The sequence below is a fragment of the Amia ocellicauda genome, chromosome 3 (genome assembly GCF_036373705.1).
Source record: "Amia ocellicauda isolate fAmiCal2 chromosome 3, fAmiCal2.hap1, whole genome shotgun sequence".
NCBI lineage: Eukaryota > Metazoa > Chordata > Actinopteri > Amiiformes > Amiidae > Amia > Amia ocellicauda.
This window is the reverse complement of record NC_089852.1, coordinates 52,433,466-52,448,684: the sequence shown is the minus strand read 5'-3', so window position 1 is coordinate 52,448,684 and position 15,219 is coordinate 52,433,466. Positions and strand designations below refer to the sequence as shown.

Below are 15,219 nucleotides of genomic sequence, written 5' to 3'. Positions count from 1 at the left end.
TTGTTTGCCGTAGAACAGCTGAAGAGAAAACAGGAACCGGCTGTTGCCAGGCTGGAGGGAATCCCTGTATTGCTGTGTACTCTGTGGGTTGTCTGGGCTTCCCTCTTGATCGCTCTTGGCAGCTCACAGCGCTTTCTGCAACTGCTGCTCGGCTGCTCGACATTAGCCAATGACTGCTGGCCTATGGTTGTTGCCAAGACAACACAATATTTCTGTCAGCTTTATCCTTGTTAAGGACATTAAGGATCAAAGCGATGTGATCCCATGTATCTATAGTTACACAAAGAAACTCAATATAGAGATTGGGCTCAAACATGTTCTGTATTGTTGCTGCAATGAAAATTAAAAACCTGGAGAATATGCAGTTTGCAGTTAATGCAGCACATTTATAATAGGATACAGTATTTTTGGTAATACATTTATCAGTGGACATCAGTGATAATTTGCATGATTGTTGACAACACCATAGTCTTTTATTTTTTATTTTCTTTAATCCACACTTAAACCTCAAACCTCACAATGAAAAGACGCACCTCTGGCTGCTGTTAAGCAATACAGATGGTGCTGCCTTGGATTACCCTTCTTTAAACATTTGCACTTGTGTAAATATTTTGACAGTGTTAGTGCTTTATCTAATTCACCACAGCCATCTCCTATCAGAACGAGGCCTACTGAACCATCACTTATTACATTATGGGGTTGCACTAAATTTGCAGCGTGAATTTATGTCACTGTTCTTCCCCACTGCCATCATGCAGCTCCCGTACAGAGATCCTGCCACGCAGCCTAAAGCTCCCAAGAACTTCATACATTTATTACTCAACAGAAGTACAGGAAGACACAAAAACAACAGGAAAAATATTTGAAAGAGAATGTAGAATAGATGAACTATTAACCCACTTCCTGCTGCAGGTTTTACTGATCATCAATTTGAAAAGATTTGGAAAATACTGAATTCTGATCGATTAAGCAGGTATTTGGTAAATTCAGTAGTTTAGAGAATTTGGGACAAGCATTCAAATGTTCTTCTTCCCTTAAATGAACAAGTGACTTGGTTTGGGAACTAAAATGTTCCAAATGGGTTTGAAAATGATGACAACTATCTTGATTAAGGCTCTTCAGGCAACAGTTTGTTGAACAAGCATATTGCTGAATGACTTCATAACTAAGATGTGTTCCCAGCTATGTGGTTAGGGGATAAAGACAGGCGAGATCCTTCACTACTGTACTGAAACAAGTAAAGAGCTGAAGAATGGTGAGTGTGCCAATCCCACCATACAGACAAACCCCCCAAGCATCTGAGCCATCTGCCTGCGTCTTAAAGGGTGGGATTGAAAAGGCAGATCTCAGCAGTTTATACCTCTTCCAGGAATGGCTTCCATGGATGCCAGGGGTGACATGACAAGAGAAGATACACAACAGTATCACCTGATTCCACAACCACAGCTTATGAAGCTGGCAGAATGCAGGCCTGTGAGAGCAGTCAAGGTAAAGCAGGAGGGATCCTGGGAGAGCAGGTAGTTCATCAATGATGTTGGGATTCTTAGAGGCACCAATAAATTGCAAACCTGATATCAGACCGACTCATTTTCATCAAAGGTCTTTTTTCATACCTGTTTGAAATCTGTGTTCCCAATCATGGACTGAAGGCTGTAGATGATGGGGTCTCCCTTCATGGGTGGGACGGCCTCCCAGCTCACCTCACAGGAATGGTCATCCAGCCGCTCAATCCGGGGGGCTGGAGGGGAGGGATGAAGACAGGACACCGTCAGTCTCTCTCCAGCCCTGCAGAGGGCATCTTCCCAGAAACTCCCTCTGGGTACACTGCACTTATGGTTTATCCTTTACTTTTTGCCATTTTATTGTATTACTTGTGATTCATAATGAGCCAAACACTTTTTTTATTGTGATCTGATCTGTAGCTGGGGGCAGCACAAAAGGTGTCAAAAAATGAACAATTGTTTAATATATCTCTACCTTTACATACACGTATATAACACTATCAAAGAAGCAGGGACTGATTTGCTTAGAGAAAAAGGAGGTTTTGAGAAGACTTTTGACAGACACAAAGCAGAAGCTGTGAGAGTGCCACTACCTTTGAGAGGCGCAGGAGGGGATCGAGGAGTAGTGAACGTGTAAACATTTGAATAGGGCCCCTCGCCAGCTTCATTGAAGGCTTGAATGCAGAACTTATAGGAGGTGGACTCACTGAGCCTCTGGACTTTATGAGTGTGGCATGGTCCTCTATACAAGGATACAAATCTGAGGAGAACAAGAGAGAGAGTGAGAGAGTGAGAAAAGGAGCAGATTTATGAAAATCAAATGCAAAAATTGCTTGGTTTTTCACTCTGAAAAAGGTTCTCACTCAGACCCCTTGTGACTTAAGAGCATTTATCTCATGACGAAACAGAAACCACAGTCATTCAGGAGCTTTCCATGTTCATTTTGGCCTAATCCGGTGGCACTATTCTTGAATGTAGTAGAGTCAGTCTTTTTTAATTTGTTTTTTAATCGGCTCGCTTTAAGCCAATTCCTAATGCCAAAGACTTTTGTCTGTTAGAGTGTTTATCCAGCACTCAATCTTAAGTTGAAATTCAGCAGAAAAATACAGTAAATCATTATATATCAGAAAATTATCTTACAAAAAAACTTGAACTTTTGATATTAAAATGAGACTCGTATAAATTGGATACAAAAGTATTTTGAAACAAGCACTTTTTACAAGCAGTAACTAAACTACCATGACAGTGACAGAACTAAGTTGCAGGAGTACAGATGGTTATAATACATACTGGGTGCATTATGAAATTACAAAAACCTACACATGAAAACACACTGATACACAAAGCACGGAGTCTAGTCAAACAAAAACATTCTTGCTTTCTTACCCACTCCCTCTCCCTTTCTTCTTTGGTACAATAACTGCACAGCAGTTTGAACCTGATCAATCTGTCACCCAGAAGAAATGGAAATAGTAGGGTCTTTCCTAAAATGGCATGTGTTGTGATTCCTCCCCCCAAGCCCAGCCACTGCGCCTCACCTTCCATTCCTGTCCTCCATCTGGAGGTGGTACTGAATGGAGTCTGTGGCCAGAGCCTTGGCCGGGCCCTCACCCCACTTGAGCTTCAGGGTCTGGTGGGTGTAGGCAGTGCACTCCAGGCGTGGTGGCCCCGGTGGCAGGGGCTTGGTCTTCAGCTTGATGGTGTGGCTGAAGGGCCCAGCGCCAATGCTGTTCAGAGCCTGGATTCGTATTCTGGAAGAGGCAGACGTACAGATAGGCCCAGTTCACCACTGTACACAATGTCCAGCATGTTGCGTGACTTGGAAAAACCTCCATAGAAAAGAAAATGCAGAACTTAAGGACTAGCAGGCTGAATGGAGTGTGGTCCCCGTGAGCCACAGCGACAGCACTATGGTTACACCATTGTAAAGTGGCAGGAAATAAAAATACAAATTCTATAAAATAAATATTTCAAATAGTTAAACTGAGAAACAAAATGGAACATAAGATCTAGTCATATAACAGACTATTTAATATTTAATATCATTCCATTGGTTTTAGGATACCGGGTGATGGAATCAGAATGTAAAACAATTTAATGTAAAACGATGTTAACACTTCTCAAATTGTTCACTGGTCAATAATTCAATTGTATGTGCAGTTTTAAACACTATGATCAACTTCAGTCTGTACAGGTAATATAGTTTGTGGATGCGTTAATACTGTACCACATAGTTTTACAGTATTTTTACAACTTTGCGCTTAAAAGCAGTACATGTACCAAACACTTCTTAGACTTTATAGTTATGTATACAACACAGAGGAAGGAAGCTGGGGTACTGGGGTGCTTGGGGAGTGTTGTCACCTGTAACTGGTGTCAGGCTGCAGGTTCTCGATCACGTAACTGGTGGTTCTGCCCACCGAGAGGGGCTGTCGGTCTCCGAAGTCCACGCAGTATGAGGTGATCTCGGACCCGTGGTCACAGGGTGCATCCCACTGCACAGCTAAGCAGGTGGAGGGGCAGAAGTGCGGGCTGTCCAGCTCACTCTCCTCCATGGCCTGCAGGCAGCTGACGGCCGCAGGGACGGAGCAGGGAGTGACACACAACACCACGTCGCTGAACGGGCCAGCCCCGGCAACACTGACCGCCTGCGGGGCAGAGGAATGCCAAAACTGTGCATTACATCATTAGATCAGCACAAGTGCATGGACATTCCTATCCCATTGTGCTAATCAAGGATGATTGCCCTTAGAACGCCCCCAATGCCCCCAAAATTCATTCAGAGCAATGTGACACCATTTTGTTACTGAAATTTATGATAAGGTGTATTCAAAAATCATGTTTATAGTACGCAGCAAACCCAGGTTTCTTTCTGTGCTCACAAAGCGAAACGAAAGTCTTCAAGTATTCTAATGAATTTGCAACATTGCTATGAGGGTATAAATTGGCAGCTGGAAAACATGGGGGGAAAAAAATGTATGAGTTACAAGGGATTTGTTTCACGTTTGTTGGACTTCAGTCTTATTGTTCCTAAACATTAGAACAAGGAGCTTAATGCTCACGCCTGTCATTGCAGGTAATCCTATACAGAAAATAAACTAACGAACACACAAATGCTGTTTTTGGCCATATGGGACATGTTAAGACCGTTCTTCAACAGAATCTACAGAACTACTGCCACTCTCCTGTGGCTAGCCTTCCTCCATTTGCCCTCTTCAGCTTATCACAATCCTGCTGCTCACCTTGTATCCCTTTACCTGGCTTCTCTCACACTACTTTGCTTCATACTGTCTCCATATTGCTGCTCCTAATAACTTCCCAGATCCTAGTCCTCACATAGCTCTTTCTTTGCTGCTCCTTCCTACCTCCTCTTGTCTCTCCCTATGTCCTCTCCTGACCCTCTCTGCTCATCTACAGGTCAGGACTGCACCATGCCTTACCACCTCTCCACACTTCCATAAAACGCATCTGTTTAGAATACATTTTCATACAAGTGACACATTCATTTAATGTGGATTATAGTGACTATATGTAGAGCCTTGTGTGCTAGCGGTTGTAAAATCATTTAAGTCAGCCTTGGATACAGGCATCGGCTAAACAACCAACAATGATCATCATCATCATAATAATACACACATTACTGTAGATATCAACTCTGGCATTCTCTCAGCTTTACAGTTCAGACTCCTTACCTGTATTCTGCAGAAGTACGTGGTTGCTGGCAAAAGGCCTTTCATCTCATGGGTCAAAGCAGGGCCACAGTAGCAGCTCTGCATACTGCCCTCTGCTGCCCCCCACTCCATGCGGTATTCCGTCACATTAGCACCATTGCCTGCTGGGACCTGTGAGGGCAAAGGCAATCTTAGAATCTAGCAGACACGGTTAAGTATGTATCAGACAACTATTAACTTCAACTATCAACTTAATTTGCCAAGACCTCAAACCTTTGGTGGCAATCAAAAACCTTACGTTCCTGATCAACCACAAAAGAGCCCTCAGGAATGAGGCCATTCATTAACTGACACACTCCTCTTAACCACCACGTTTCATATGTCAAAAAGACGAAAGACTGATGCTTGTGTGATGCTTACATCCATAAGGGATGAATGAATTAGGGATTGTTCAGGTGTATAACTGTTTAGAAAGATTTCAAATAAATTATTAATAATAAAGTTTGGTTTTGTTTATTGCAATTCATATACTTATCAATGTATCCATCTGTGCATTAATCTTTGTAGTTAAGCATTACCTACAGTCATACAAAAAAAGTCAAAAATGTCCTTCATTACTCAAGGATATTTGATAAAAAGGCAGTAGTGGGCGTGTTCCTCATTAGATCCATTCTAGTGGATTTTGTTAGCTAATGAATGGCCAGAAATGAGAAAGACATCCTCACCTCCCAGCTCACCACTGCACACGTGGGCGACTTGCAGACGACATGGGGGGCTCTGCATTGATCCGGCGCCCCCGGTGCTGTGGTCACCTCGCAGCGATCAGAGAACGGCCCATACTGCCAGGAAAGACAAGCACAAACAGTAGGTCTACATTCTTGGGTTGGGAAATTATGCTTTATAGGAAACATTCTGCCTATTGATGATTTCTTACAAGGCATTGGAATCAGCGGTTAAAAGACATGTTGTCAGGCCACTATTAATAGACATAGTGGGACCAAAAGCCTTTCAACACACAATGCACGCGACGAGGACATCACGAATGGCGACACAAACACACACACGTCTGGTTGCCAGGACTGGACTGCGCTGTAAATCCTATACAGGTTCAAACTCCTATAGAAGTCTAGATCATGCATACAGTTGGAAAAGTGGACAACTCCATTATTTTTCTGAGGGAGAGCGGTTTAAAATTAAAGGGATGTATAGCAGTATTTTAACTTAAGAATAATACAAAGGAAACCATTGAAAATACTAAGAAAACTCCAGGAATATGCAGTTGACATGGTTGAGATCATGAATTTCTGAAGAGAGAGGGGCATATTCACAAAACCTATAAAGATTACTGTTATTTAGGTCCTGTCTCTGCATTATTATTATTTTGAGGCTGTTGCAGGACAATACTCTAAGTCTAGATGCCATATATATTCTCTTTGTAGAACCATTGCAGCATAATTGTGTAAATCATGCATAGTTTGCAGCTTTGTGTATTACTCCGGGCAGGCCAGGTTCAGTACAATTTCTGTGTAGTTGATTTATAGAAAAGCAGTTTCATCCAAGGCCATATAGAGAACAGGAAAATAAGGAGTCTGTGATCAAGTTTGGGGTACCTTAGAAACCTCACTGACGTCATGTAGTTGCTCAGCAACCAAGGGAGTAATCTTCTAAATGACAGTATGCTGTTTAGAAAAACTTTAGATGAGTCTTCCCAACTGGCCGTCTCCGGAGCGCTTCATTAGTGCTTAAAAAAACACTTTGGTATTAATCTAATGAAATCGGGCCCTGAGTGTTCTTTGTCCGCCTATCTATTGAGTGAATTTTTCCCTATCACGGTTGCAGATTACAAATAAGAATACGCTCACTTTCTTTCCTTCCTTCATTTACACTGATGAAAGCAAACGAGATGCTTCATGTATTGTTTTGTACCACCACCAACAAAAACAAAGATCTGAATGTGAAACAGAATGAAAGAATGAAAAATAGACAATTGGAGCATCATGAATATGGGCCTAGGAGCTGGGGGATGAAAGGCTAGAACTGGATGTGTAGGGTTGGGGGAGTGTAAGAAGAGGCACAATCCTGGTTCTTGATAGCCTGCCAAGGGGGCAGCAGAAGGAGGTGCTCACCCCGGCCTTGTTGGCGGCCCGCAGTCTGAAGCAGTAGGTTCTCCCAGGCAGCAGGCTGATGACCGTGCACTCCAGCTCAGGGCCCTGGAACACCTCCCTGTAATCCTCTGTCTGTGCCGGGCAAACCTCCAAGCTATAGCAGGACACTGGACACCCGCCATCGACCTGTGGATGTCCTGTACACAGACATGCATGCCGTCAGGGCACACTACTCCACATCTCTCCAAAACCGTGTTCGAGACCTCTAGGTGTGTGCAGGCAGCACTGGGGTCTGCCATCCATCTGACTCATGACTGAGTGACTATCAGGGCCATGCAAGTGTCTGACCACCTGTCAGTGCCTCCTGAGGACACACTCCTTCTATGTCACATCTTTAACCCCAGTAAAGTGTGGATCAGAGATGGCCAACTCCTGACTGCAAGATTTGTGCTTGGGACCAAACTGCATTTAATTTTAATACACCATTAAAACACATGTCATTTCTGGTACATAACTAAAATTACAGTGCTTCAACATATCACTAAGACAGACTTTTGATAAGGAAAATCAGGAATTAAAACAAATCAGTTTTCTATATAAAGTAAAAAAATATATATATATATATATTTTATATATATATATATATTTTTTTTACGGAAATCCTCTGCTTAATTAGCTTAATAAATAAATTGCACAATGTAAGGAAACGGGCACGTATTATAGGAATACATAGAAAATTCAAAAATAAAAAATAAATATTTAAAAAAATTGAAAATCGTTCTTGTCCAGACGAGAACATGAGATTTTAGTATTACGGTTTGAAACATGGTATAATTGAGTGGGACAGTAATATGTGGAGGGTTACAGCATGTAAATATGTAAACATGCACAAGTAAAACAAGAGCTGGAGTAGAAACAAAGGGGATATTGACAGCTCCAAATGTGTGTGAATATTGGAAGAATCAGACACAGTGGACTCACCCCAGCGTAGCTGTATCTCTCTGGCTTTTGGTTTTCCCACTAGCCGGGGGGGCACACAGGGACCTGGAGGCACTGCGAGAGACTGAACCTGCAGGGTCTCCGAGAGCTGCCAGAGACAAGGACAACACTAACTGCTCAGGTGTCTTGTATTAATATGACTAAACTGGTAAGCAGTCTTCACACATATTCACACAACGAAGACACTCACTCATGAATAACAACATTCTGTGACATTACTGACCTCTAGAGCAAACATGCTTTGGAAAAATATACAAAAAATATCACTTTTATTGTCGCTTCTTCATACGACGCATTCGGTAGATTCAAAAAGAGTAAGAATCAGTGGGTGGGTGACGGCCGGAGCAGGCAATCTGAGCAGAGTTTTGCCAGGGGCTGCAGAGCACTCTAACACTGTAGTTAACTTACTGATGTAAAAAATGAGCAGTACAGAGGCTCCTCGGCTTATGCAATCATTCCTTTCCCGAAAGCCCTGCATAACCCGAATATTACGGAAGTCACAAACTTATACATACTGTACTGTACAGTATAAAATACAGTAACAATTCCACACGTATCTGATTGGAAACAACATGACAGGCTGTGAGAGTGCAAAGCTTTCCATTGTAGCAGATGCTACATGTTTCTGTACATGATTCAATATTTTCTGCAACTTGAAATTGTTATTTATGCCTTATTTTTGCATAAAGTTGAATTTCATGTCGGGTCTTGTATAACCTGGGGAGCGTTTGTACAGAAATATATATAGGCAGATGAATCACTGCCATAATAGAACTCAACTATTGGTCAACAGACATTATGCTTAACTTAATGTCTTAAAAAACAAAACAAAAAAAACATTTATAATCTATAAGAAAAGTACTTTGTGTAGAACGTGGCTTGTTTTACCAGGGCCCTATGACACCAGAAGCTTTTAATTTCTGCACCAGGAGAGATGCATGCTCAGTTTAATTCCACTTTGTAAATTGGGCCCAGAGAGCACTGTGAAAACAAATCTGTGCAGCAGCCCTGTGTCCCCAACACGTGCTTCCTCCAAACACACACACTGCCTGCATGACTCCTCTCTCTCCGCTGCCCCAGGAAAAACCCTGTACATGATTATTTGCAGCTGTGAAATTAATTAAGATTAACAAGCACATTTGCATCTCCCTACATGAGGAAAGCTATTCATTAATTGAAGCTATAAAACAGCCATTAAAATTACAAGAGCAATTTCTCACAGAGGAGCCACCAGCCCACTGTCTTTAAAGCTGCAGCACAGAGATATACAAGACACACATACTGTTGTAGGCAGTGAATAAGGTATGAAAAACAGAAGAGTTCTGAATGTCTAACTTTAACCCTGAAAGATCATCTGTCTTAAAGTTTGTCTGACTGGACCATGCAGACAGAGGACCACACAAAAACAAACATTTGACACATTTCTGAATAGAAAACTACACCATTACACAGCGCTGGGATTATATTTGTTTTTAATATATGGTTTAAATAAGGCCGCTAGTGTTAACAAGGTAATTACTGTGAGCAACCTCGGGACTTTCTTTATTTTTAATTTATATTTTATTAATTTATCGGTGCAACAAGTGCATTTATAAGTCTTCTTAAAGCTCTCAATTGGATATCTATTTCCTTTCTGTGATTTTATTAATGAATCACGTGAACTGAATTATTTTTAAAAGGTATTTAGGTATACAAAAAATGTGACGCATTAACAAAAAAACGTATAAATGTCAAAAAGAAAAAATTGCAGAGATGTAGCTTCTGGACCAATTTCTGCACCGATTTGCTGTAGGAGGAATAAACACGCTGCTACAGGACTGCGTGTTGTACTGCACTCCTGGAACACTAGCATTGTATGACACTGGGTTCTGCTCTCTTATTTTTAAAGTAAAAAAGCAAAAACAGCAGGAGAATATGCAAAAATATCTGGACCACAGAACTCAACAGCAGACCCTCTCTCATCAACATTTTGGGATCTTGTTTATAATCGTGGGCTGTGTTTGGCGGCATACTTTATGTGGATTTTCAACGGATGCATTTTCAGTTGTTTCACATTTTGAGCACATTTCAGAGCGAGGCTGCAGACACAGATGCTTGGTTAAGGCCACAGTGGAAGGTTTTGGTAGCTTACCGGGCTCTGGCCTCCCTCACTGACGCAGTACACCCGCACCTGATAGACACAGCCTGGCTTTAGACGCTCACATGTGTACTCCAGCACTGAGCCACTGTATATCTTTTCCCATTTGTTCCCTGGAAGATCCCAGAAAGAAAGAGGCTTGGTCAAGGGTTACAAACAGCTTCCAAATACTAAAAATAACTTGTCTTTAGAGATGTCAAGACTTAGCAAAACTGGAGGGGGAAAAGAACAAGAAATCAGAAGGAAAGTGAGGGCTTCTCTTCAGAGACCTGAGAGTTTCTAATGAGACATGACACAGATAAAAAAAAGCACAACATTCAACAGAAACAAATGCTCTTCCATACAATAGCTTTGCCTTTTGGGTGGTAGTCATTTTAATGCAGCAGTACAATTCAAAACATTTCCTTACTATTCCCTGTCAGCGCCAGTAGACACACAATTTCATTGTGAAATTAGCTTAACTGTGTGTTTGGTTGCAAGCTTTCAGTCTTGCAGCACCATTTGAGGCCTTACTAAAACAAGGGGGTGGAAGGTGACAATCCAAAATGTGCTTTAGGACAGACAAGGAATAAAAACATGCAAGAAAACACCTATATTATTTCTGTAAATGCATGTCATGAACATTTAGACATCTAGTGTACTGTTGGACATACCATTAGGCCCTTCTGCCATCTCCACAATGTAATCAGTGATCGCTGATCCTCCATCATCTTTGGGGGAATCTATAAAAGGAAAACTAAGATTTTAATATAAGCACTGGCTGGGCACAGAGTTTGAGTAACAGACATTTCTGTATCTTCAGGAAGAACAAGTTTGGATAGCCTCTGAAATAACAGGCATGTGTTTACATTAATAAACTGTTTGAAACTATCCTCAAGTCAGCAAATGTATTTAATATTGTATTGATTTTACAGAATCTTTGTGTAAATAAAGCAAAAATGATACAGGCAATATATATTTATGTATATACACACATTTCTGAACACTTTTATTTCTTAATTGTTTTATTTGCATTTACCTGCATTTATTTTGCTAAACCAGGTTTTATTCTTTGACACGCACAGATATATAACATTGATGAATGTGCCTATATGAGTGAACATAATGCAACTGAGCCAGGAAAGCCAAATAAAACAAGTACATTTATTCAAATGTGTGCCAACATCTCCAGTGAAGCTTGATTCATTTCCAGGGTATCAGGAGGCTGAATCATATCATGCAGGCTGAGGGATTTTGCAAAAGATAACATGCAGTCGTTCCAGTTGGGAGACCTCAAATACGTCAATCTTACGTCCATGAATTAAAAAAAATAGAGAAATAAGGAATCCTTTGTTTTTTTAAATTGCAGTTAAATAATAATAATAAACATGAGCATATGTATGTCTGGTCATTTATAGACACTACTGGAAGACATAAAAAGCTTTACAATGAAAGGCCCTTGAAAAACATTTAGTTCCTCTATTTCTGAAAAGAAAAGGATGTTGCATCACTGAGCAAGAAATCTGACTCCCAGAGCTCCAGTCAAGCAAGTGCATAAATGGGTGCAGGTGAAGAAGAGGAGTCTAAGATACTCTTAGTTCACATAAAGGTAAAAAAGCCAGTGTAAGATCCAGCATTCAGCCTGTGATGGGCAGGTTGGGGGTGCTGTGTGGTTTGGGGATTGTCGAGTGAGTCTTTAAGCAACCGGGTGTCTCCCCGCCCTGTCAGTTCTGCCATTAGGGTCCCAGTGTTGAAGCCTTACCCCATGCCATCTTAAAGCTGCTGGCATGAACTTTGCCCTTTACCGCCAGCCTGCAGGGGGCACCAGGCTTGTCGGGACAGGTGTGGAGCTCCACCGCCTGGCTGGGGCTGCTCTTGCCCTCAGAGTTGTAAGCCGCCACCTTAAGAGAAAAAACAAAAAATCTGAATTATATAAGATAATTTCAAAAAGTAAAAGTCCATGTTTGATACTGTTGTTTATGCCTGGCCCATTTCACACTTGTTTTTTTCCCATGGTGGTATTATTTCCATGTCAAGAAAACTCCTTTCCAATGTAGCAGTAAGACAGGTGTAAAAAGTAAGGGCAACAAAAACGACACAGTGCCTGTCTTGAAGTCTTTAGAAGACCTAAACTGTCTAGCAAGAGGGGGCTTGCGATTCCCTCTGGAATGCCGTGGATGACAGGTGAAATCCAAAGCGATTGGGATGTTAAGTTAAACCTACACAAAGGCCCGTGTGGAAATCTCATTACTTTCAGACCTAAGCAGGCAGAACAGTCTCGGGTGGAGGAGGTGGGAAGGCGGGGGCAGATTTAGTGCTGACAGAAACATAAAATAACTTGAAGAAACACGACATGAGTAATGAGCTTTCCTGCCATCTCTGGAGGCTTAATTCAGTTTCATTGATGCCACTGCAAATATCCAGAGGAAATTCGAGCAGGCACAGTGCCGGGCTATAATGAACTTTTATTGTCAATAGCAGAATAATGGCCGTGTCTGGAAACTGTTCGCTAATACCTGTCATTCTCACACTGTTCTGTAATTCCTGGCATGATGCAGATTGGTGGCAACAGTGAACACAGCCACTGTCACTGTGGTAAATTAGTCATCTCTAAACTGAGCTGACTAGGAAAAACAAGTCACAGTACGGCACCTGCAATAACATGATAGCTATGTTGTCTACATATTTTGTGTGATAAAGGCAGGGTTTACTTGCACTTGAAATTTGCCTGCAAAGTCGTGACTTTGTGTTGTGGCACACCACCCTCACACACACTCCTGTAGGTAAAGCAAAAGGCATGCCCCTCGTCCCTTGGATGCCATATATTCAAAGTGTGAAGTCGCTTCCTCACCTCTGACAACATAAAAACGCCAGGTAAACTAGAAGAGGAATTGTAACGGACTTGGAAGCACCTCTGATGTGACAAAGGGGCTGGCAAGGGATCTGATGTCTTATTTACATCAAGTAGTTCAACTCCGTGAGAGAAGACACCTGCCTGTGCCTTACATTTAAAAAGAGTTGTCAGGATGGGAACCAGGCAAAACAAGAGAAGCAGACTGCCCTCTCTTGGAGTCCTTTCACTCACACACACGTGACATATTCCAAATGGCAGGAATGAATGAACAAAAGCAACGAATGTCGATAGCGGGTGGTCGATGTCTTCGTGTGTGGGCTGCAGTGTATGAACAGAATGACACCAATGAAAACAATAAACAACAGGGAGACGATTGAGACAGGTTTAACCGTTTAAGCATGGGGAGGACACTGGGAATCTCCAGGGCCTGTGTAGGACACCGCAGAGATAAAGCAACATGTGCTGATGTAGCATTTTCAGAGCTGCACTCAGAACCCTCTCAATTTAGAGGGGGGGGTCCAACTTTTAATAGGGAGGATGGTATAATTACATCAGCCTTGCAAAGGACAAGGAAGTTGATCATTCTGTTTTTTGCCCCCAAGAGAATACTCTTACCAATCAAGAGACGCCTAATGATATTCACCTTCGAGAGGTGTGAGTCACAGTCACGCAGCTGGAGGTAAGCGGAGATGCACTGGTTGCTCTCCATCCGTGTGATGTTCAGCTTGGTTTTGACTCTTAATTAAACTTGCCAATAGCAAAACAACATTCAAATGTCTTTTTTTACGGGATGTGACTTGCAAAGGGGCTCTCAAAACTGAGGCATATTCACATGAGAAGAGGAGAATCTGGTAGTTCTTACCCGAAACCTGTACTTTGTGCTCCTCCGTAGATTCTTCACAGTGCAGGCGAGTTCATCCCCATCATATCTTGGCTTAAAGCCATAGCCCTGAATCAAACAAAAAGGGGTGAAAAAGGACTGATTAGGAACAAGAGGTAACATTGGTAACACAAGAGGCTAATAAAATCCTTTTGATCTTACATATATAATGGTCTAATTGTTCTTACTAAAATATTCCCAACACACACAGTATAAACTGCAGAATTTTTTTTGTTATATATTACGAATTTTCTGGTTTTTGTGGTTGAGAATTTGAAGGTACTTAAAATGTCAAAGATGAATTTCCTTTCATCTGCTGACATTCCTGTCATTTCAGGCTTCCGCATCACAGATAGGCAGAAGGAATTGACTCAGTTTAGATTCACAATACCGAAGGATGGATGAGCGAAGTCAACCCAAAAGGCTACAACAAACAATTAAGAAATTGCAAGGCGAGATTACAGGTATTTTCGGACTGAAAACAAGAGGCACTTCTTTATGCAAGCGGTTGTGGGGGTCTGGGACAAACATCTCAGCTGTGTTTTTGAATCTGACTCTCTGATGTCTTTTAAAAAACACAAAGGCAATGTCTTTAGCCTTTATTACATCGTTTTGACCTCAGTCAATGCACAAACAATCTAGTTTGTAACCTAAGGTTACTAGTTGAACAGTTACTATCCGTCTCCGTTATCTCAATAACTATACTGTCTAATAGAACACGTGGTGGGAAGCAAAACTGATTTCAAAGCGGTTATGCTTCCCTTTAGTCCATTTCCTGAATCCTAAGCATAATTTGCGTGCCTGTTTGAGTTGTTCGTGAAGCATCATGACATTAAGGCAAACTCACAGGGATAGCTTAAGAGATCAATGTGTTTTTGGGGAGTGTTTACTAAAAGAAGAATACTTATGTATAATTTAGATTTATAACCAATGCTTCACAAAATCCAGAAAACTTAACAAAAACAAAACTTTAAACCTGGAGGAATACAATAACCTGGCGACAACTAAAGAAAACAACTAATGGTACAAATATACCAATGTACAAACACAGGTACTGAAAAGACAATACAAAATTAAATCTGTTTAACAAAG

The 15,219-nt window shown here is 41.5% G+C and overlaps 1 protein-coding gene across 2 annotated transcripts in view; it reads right to left on the bottom strand.

Moving 5' to 3' along the window:
* fndc3a (fibronectin type III domain containing 3A) overlaps window positions 1–15,219 on the bottom strand; it is a 133,992-nt gene that overhangs the window by 12,047 nt on the left and 106,726 nt on the right. For both annotated transcript variants that reach the window (XM_066699917.1, XM_066699916.1), the window contains exons 14-25: window positions 14,110–14,196; window positions 12,156–12,294; window positions 11,068–11,136; window positions 10,409–10,527; window positions 8,260–8,365; window positions 7,300–7,475; window positions 5,899–6,012; window positions 5,195–5,344; window positions 3,867–4,150; window positions 3,041–3,253; window positions 2,096–2,262; window positions 1,614–1,738 (exon numbers count right to left, since the gene is read on the bottom strand). In XM_066699917.1, coding sequence (XP_066556014.1) covers window positions 1,614–1,738; window positions 2,096–2,262; window positions 3,041–3,253; window positions 3,867–4,150; window positions 5,195–5,344; window positions 5,899–6,012; window positions 7,300–7,475; window positions 8,260–8,365; window positions 10,409–10,527; window positions 11,068–11,136; window positions 12,156–12,294; window positions 14,110–14,196 — 1,749 coding nt within the window. The remainder of the gene's footprint in view (window positions 1–1,613; window positions 1,739–2,095; window positions 2,263–3,040; window positions 3,254–3,866; window positions 4,151–5,194; window positions 5,345–5,898; window positions 6,013–7,299; window positions 7,476–8,259; window positions 8,366–10,408; window positions 10,528–11,067; window positions 11,137–12,155; window positions 12,295–14,109; window positions 14,197–15,219) is intronic.